Source organism: Capra hircus, chromosome 7 (assembly GCF_001704415.2).
Source record: "Capra hircus breed San Clemente chromosome 7, ASM170441v1, whole genome shotgun sequence".
NCBI classification, from domain to species: domain Eukaryota; kingdom Metazoa; phylum Chordata; class Mammalia; order Artiodactyla; family Bovidae; genus Capra; species Capra hircus.
In genome coordinates this window covers 41,961,153-41,968,090 of record NC_030814.1, presented here as the reverse complement: position 1 = coordinate 41,968,090, position 6,938 = coordinate 41,961,153, and the positions used below count along the sequence as shown (strand labels likewise).

Below are 6,938 nucleotides of genomic sequence, written 5' to 3'. Positions count from 1 at the left end.
TAACTTATATGCAGAGTACATCATGAGAAATGCTGGGCTGCATGAAGCACAAGCTGGAATCAAGATTGCCAGGAGAAATATCAATAACCTCAGATATGCAGATGACACTACCCTTATGGCAGAAAGTGAAGAAGAACTAAAGAGCCTCATGATAAAAGTGAAAGAGGAGAGTGAAAAAGTTGGCTTAAAGCTCAACATTCAGAAAACTAAGATCATAGCATCCAGTCCCTTCACTTCATGGGAAAGAGATGGGGAAACCATGCAGTGACTGACTTTATTTCTCTGAGCTCCAAAATCACTGCAGATGGTGACTGCAGCCATGAAATTAAAAGACACTTACACCTTGGAAGGAAAGTTATGTTCAAGCTAGACAGCATATTCAAAAGCAGAGACATTACTTTGCCAACAAAGGTCCATCTAGTCAAGGCTATGGTTTTTCCTGTGGTCATGTATGGATGTGAGGGTTGGACTATAAAGAAAGCTGAATACCAAGGAATTGATGCATTGAACTGTGGTGTTTGACAAGATTCTTGAGAGTCCCTTGGACTGCAAGGAGGTCCAACCAGTCCATCCTAAAGGAGATCAGTCCTGAATATTCACTGGAAGGACTGATGCTGAAGCTAAAACTCCAATACTTTGGCCACCTGATGCGAAGAGCTGATTCATTTGAAAAGACCTTGATTCTGGGAAAGATTGAAGGCAGGAGGAGAAGGGGATGACAGAGGATGAGATGGTTGGATGGCATCACCGACTCAATGGACGTGAGTCTGCGTAAACTCCCGGCATTGGTGATGGACAGGGAGGCCTGCCATGCTGTAGTCCATGGGGTTGCAAAGAGTTGGACACGACTGAGAGACTGAACTGAACTGATCGATTTTCCTATTCTATCGCTTTTTCTAGCAAAGAGGCTTTGAGAAGAGTTATTCTTTTTGAGTATTCAAAAGGAGTAAGTTTAGTGCATATGACAGCACAGAGACAATTTGAGCATGGACTCTGACAGAAGAAGTGGACTCAATTTTTATCATTGTCATTGTGGATGGTTACTGAACTGCCTCTTTCCCTACCCCCACTCTAATATAAAAGGTCTTTTCAACAGGGTCCAAGTATTTTAAGAGATTTCTAGCTAAAAAAGAGAACAGGAAGAGGAAGAATTAAACTTCTGGAGCTGCATTGCTAAAGAAAGCTTATTTCTTCAGACTCTTCACTGTTAAATTATTACTTAAAGTTATCTCCTATAATTTAAGCAAATAAGAAATAAATTCCCAGATGCCACCTTTATTACTGAATCAGAATCTCCAGGAGCAGACCCCAGGAATCTGTATTCTAATGAGTTCCCAGTTGATCTAACTCAAGAATCCCTAACCTTTGGCACCAGGGGCCAGTTTCCTGGAAGACAATTTTTCTGTGGAGGAGGGGCAGGGGATGGTTTAGGCAGTAGTGAAAGCAATGGTTTAGGTAGCAATACAATTCATGGGGAACAATAGGAACAGCAAATGAAGGTTGTTGCCGATCACCTCCTGCTGGGTGGCCAGTTTCCTAACAGGACTCCTACTGGTGCCAGTGCAAGGTCCAGAGGTTGGGGATCCCAGTCTAACTCATTGTCTCCTAGGCTTCAGGCATCGGCATAACCTTTGCCAAACTCACATTGTCCTTTTGCCGTTATTCACTCAAGTTGTTTTCGGTTAACTAAAATTGTATTCATCCTAAATAATATCCATTAAATCATAGTTTTAATGCATTGTTTCCTAAAAATGCAATTAAAACACATAACCATTTAAAAAATCCATGGTGAACTAGCTGAAGGCAGCACCTACTCCACTCTACTGATTCAAAGCTGTATGTTTGGGAAGACTGGGTCAGCTGCTTCCAGGTCCATGTGATTCAAACTTTGGAGTCAAACTTTGGCCCTCTTATTCCAGGACCCACCTTCCTAGGCCTGGGCATCCTCACATAGTCCTATGGAAAGCCCCACACTTCCAGGACCCTACCCTGTCTTTCCCCATGTACCCTCTCCTGTCACGCCAATCAAACTGGATTTTTACTCCTAAGCTTAGGACAATATCACCTAAAGCATGTTAATAAATGTTAAAATATACCCTGAAGGTTTAACCCTTGATAGCAAAAGTGCTTTCTATTCCAAGAATGGGACTCTCCTCCAACAGATACTTTCATACAGCCCTTTGCATCAGCATCTGAAATGGTACATGATTCTCCAGCTTCATTTCTTTTTAGTCTTCCTCAGTCACTCTGCTCCAGCCACACTAGAACACACTTTACTTTCTCCCTCTTAATATACAAGCTCTTCCTACTCAGTACCTTTGCACTTGCTGGGTTTCTTTCACATGTCTGCCGTCTACACATTCCTTGGGTTTCAACTCAAACTCCCCACTTTCCCAGAGGCAGCTCCTCACCAATCCAGCTAAAGCTACACCAATTCTCCACATCCCCATGCCCTCCAGGCATCCTCTGTCACAGCAGTTTCTAACCAAGGGTGATATTTCTTCTAAAGGAGACATTGGTAATGCCTACAGACTTTTGCAGTTGTCATTACCTAGGTTTGGGGGTGGGGTAGGGGGGAAACAAGTGCCCTCTAGTGAATAGAGGCCAGGTATGTTGATAAACAATCCTATAATGCATAGTACAGTCCCCTCCTACAAAGCATTATCTGGACCCAAATGTCGTGTTTCAGAAGGTTAGCTCTATCAGTGTATTATGTTTTTTGCTTCTCATCATGAGCACCAGAACTGATGGTGTCAGGGTTTCCTTCCTACTGAGTAGAGTTCCTCGGGAACTGGAGTTCAGGGTTGTTCTCTGCTTCACCTCAGCACCTAGAGGAGTGCCAGTCACCTTGACTCTCAAATCTGATCCCATTTAGACTTGTCCTGAGAGCCCGCAGCAAGTTGAGGATGACTGACCTCAAGTAAATGATGAGGATAAGAAAATATGTCACTTTAGAAAATGAAAACAAAAATGTGTTCAATTAATGAGTGTGCAATGAGTGTGCATACAAATGAAACTCATGATTGGGAGTTCTTCATGCTTTCATGTACTCACAAAACTATCTTTATAGCCGTCAGTGAAAGATTGGTTCCTCCAACTTTTAAAAATGTACAAAATTTCTAAGTCCAAATATATGGTTTTAATTATGTTGTTGTTGTTGTTGCTTACTCACTAAGTTGTATCTGACTCTTTTGTGACCCCAGGAACTGTAACCCACTAGGCTCCTGTCCATGGGATTTCCCAGGCAAGAATACTAGAGTAGGTTTGCCATTTCCTTCTCTAGAGGATCTTCCCAACTCAGGGATTGAACACACGTTTCTTCCACTGGCAGATGGATTCTTTTACTACTGAGCCACCAGGATAGCCCTGGTTTTAATTATACCAGTATCCTAATGTCATAAGCAGATTGTAGAAAATGTAATCTCGATGAGCTCAAAAGACAAAAACGAAGGTCAATACAGTCTATGTTATTGGCATATACACAAAAAAACAATTTAATATTAACTAAATACCTTACCTTCCTTCCTTCTAACCCATTCTTCCCCTTGTGTGTGTGTGCTCAGTCAGTGAGTTGTGTTCAACTCTTTGCAACCCCATGGACTGTAGCCCGCCAGGCTCCTCTGTCCATGGGATTTTCCAGGCAAGAGTACTAGAGCAGGTTGCCATTTCCTCCTCCAAGGGGATCTTCCCAACCCAGGGATGGAACCTGTGTCTCTTGAGTCTCATGCATTGGCAGGAAGATTCTTTACCATTAACACCACCTGAAAAGCCCATTCTTCCCCTCAGTTATCAAAAAATTTACTACACTATGATAGCCAAATTACCCATTATCAACTTTTCTAAAACAGATACATTTTTTCAGAAAAATAATAAGGGACCGTATAGCAAGAGACCTCTGAATGCAATACCGCAGAAATTATATACTGACCCCTGATGATAGATCTCCTATCGCTACAAACTACACACAGACACAATCTGAATTTCTGTAGTGTTTTTCTTTTTTTTTTTTTAACTTTTATTTTTCTCCCAAAACCATGTCACTGGAATTACTACTACACCAATGTATGTGTGGAAATATTTCTAATAGTGTAAAAAAAATCTGGACAACATTGTAAACCAACTATACTTTATTTAAAAATATATTTAAAATTAAGCATAAAGAATGACCTACTCTGATGTCCATGGGGTCACGAAAAGTCGGACACAACTGAGCAACTTCACTTTCACTTTTCACTTTCATGCATTGGAGAAGGAAATGGAAACACACTCCAGTGTTCTTGCCAGGAGAATCCCAGGGATGGGGGAGCCTGGTGGGCTGCCGTCTATGGGGTTGCACAGAGTCGGACACAACTGAAGCGACTTAGCAGCAGCAGCAGCACTCTAATGTCATCCAATGTTCCTTATAATTAGAGCTCAGGGACAGTCTCTAATTCTGTGTACCACGTGCTTTCTACTAAGCTGCATGTCTTGTTTCACAGAATGCTACTGGGTATGCCAGTATTCATTGTGCTCAGGGGTTTCCAACATTTTGAAAATGCTCAATTAACAATCAAAATAAGTTTATATTTAAAAAAATAAATTAATTTTAAAAAGAGTTAAGGCAGCTGATCCTTGGACGCCGCGTGTCCCCGTGCTGGCCTTGGAGGTGCCGCCAGGAGTCATTGGACTTTCTGAAGACGTCCCTGGATCTCAGGTTAAAAATCCTTGTTGTAATCTCAGCTGTGGGAGGACAGGCTAGTTGGTCGGTGATATTTCCACTTGAGGACATCATGCTTTCCAAACTAGCGCGTTTGCAGACTGTTGCTGGCCTTGGTCGTGGAGTTCATTCTTCAGTGGCTTCTGCTACATCTGTTGCAACTAAAAAAACCGTTCAAGGCCCTCCGTCCTCTGATTACATTTTTGAACGGGAATCTAAATATGGTGCCCACAACTACCATCCTTTACCTGTAGCCCTGGAGAGAGGGAAGGGCATTTACGTATGGGATGTTGAAGGCAGAAAATATTTTGACTTTCTGAGTGCTTACAGCGCTGTCAACCAGGGGCATTGTCATCCAAAGATTGTGGATGCTTTGAAAAGTCAAGTGGACAAGTTGACCTTAACATCTAGGGCTTTCTACAATAATGTGCTTGGTGAATATGAAGAGTATGTTACTAAACTTTTCAACTACCACAAAGTTCTTCCTATGAATACAGGAGTGGAGGCTGGAGAGACTGCTTGCAAGCTTGCTCGTAAATGGGGGTATACTGTCAAGGGGATCCCGAAATACAAAGCAAAGATTGTTTTTGCAGCTGGAAACTTCTGGGGTAGAACATTGTCTGCTATCTCCAGTTCCACTGACCCAACCAGTTATGATGGTTTTGGACCATTTATGCCGGGTTTTGAAATCATTCCGTATAATGATCTGCCTGCCCTTGAGCGTGCGCTTCAGGACCCAAACGTTGCCGCGTTCATGGTGGAACCAATCCAGGGTGAAGCGGGCGTTGTTGTTCCAGATCCAGGCTACCTCGTGGGCGTCCGCGAGCTCTGCACCCAGCACCAGGTTCTCTTTATTGGCCGATGAAATACAGACAGGCTTAGCCAGAACTGGGAGATGGCTGGCTATCGACCACGAAAATGTCCGACCTGATATTGTCCTTCTAGGAAAGGCACTTTCTGGTGGTTTATACCCTGTGTCCGCAGTGTTGTGTGATGATGAGATAATGCTGACCATTAAGCCAGGGGAACATGGCTCTACGTATGGAGGCAATCCCCTGAGCTGCCGGGTGGCCATCGCGGCGCTGGAGGTTTTGGAAGAAGAAAACCTTGCTGAAAATGCAGAGAAAATGGGTATCATCTTGAGAAATGAACTCATGAAGCTGCCTTCTGATGTTGTAACGACTGTAAGAGGAAAAGGATTACTGAATGCTATTGTTATCAGAGAAACCAAAGATTGTGATGCTTGGAAGGTGTGTCTGCGACTACGAGATAATGGACTTCTGGCCAAGCCAACCCACGGCGACATCATCAGGTTTGCGCCCCCGCTTGTGATCAAGGAGGATGAGATTCTAGAGGCGGTGGAGATCATTAATAAGACCATCCTGTCTTTCTGAGGGTGGTGACAGTTTTCAGTGGCGCCTGGGAGCCAGCTGGAGACATGCAGTTCATAAAGCTCTGAGTTTCTGTGCTTAATGCAGGCATATTTCACTCCTCCATGTCAAAGGCTTTTTTAAAAATATATATATATATATGTTTTTCAGTTCATATATAACAGAATGACTTTTATAGACATGCAGTTTGCTATGTAACCTAACTTAGAGAATGTCCTGGCATCTTATATTCGATTAAGTGTTTTTGTGCTTGTATTCTTTGTAAGCTGAGGTGCCTTTCTATATAGACAGCCTTTTAATCAAGCCCCTCAGCATAATTTATATACGTTTTAATAATTTCCTTGCTGGTACAAATGTTTGTATTTGAGAAAGTTATATTAGTATTGCCTGGAAGACTTGCTTAACCTTATAAAGTTGAATCATAATCACTGAATTTTAGCAAGGTGAATGATTAAGCTGACACAAGTCAACTCCGTATTGGCTGGCACCAAGACGTATTCTGTGAACGTCATTACTTTGAATTAAGAATTAATGTCCAATATTCCTAGATTATGTTTTAAGTGTTCCATATAATTTGTAAAAAGTGTTTGTTTTCAGTGCATCTTTAAAATAAATCTCATGTCTGAAATGTCTATGTTAGGGACCAGCGTGTGGTTACTGCTGTGTTATCAGTTAACCTCACATTTTAAGCTCTCTGAGAATGTTTTTATTTGCTTCGTTTCTTGTGTTCTCTAAGAACATTTCAGTTTGTTTGGTAATCTCTAGAAAAAGAGAAATTAGAAAAAGAAAGTTTCTTTCAGTACTCCTTATCTGCTTTCAAAATAACCGCTCTTTTCCCATGCGTTTACTAG

The 6,938-nt window shown here is 42.0% G+C and overlaps 1 protein-coding gene across 1 annotated transcript; it reads left to right on the top strand.

The window, feature by feature from the left end:
- On the top strand, positions 4,606 to 6,719 carry LOC108636344 (ornithine aminotransferase, mitochondrial-like). The gene is given in 2 exon segments (XM_018050116.1): positions 4,606 to 5,552; positions 5,554 to 6,719. Coding segments are annotated over 2 exon segments (1,320 nt in total). The 5' UTR covers positions 4,606 to 4,769; the 3' UTR covers positions 6,091 to 6,719.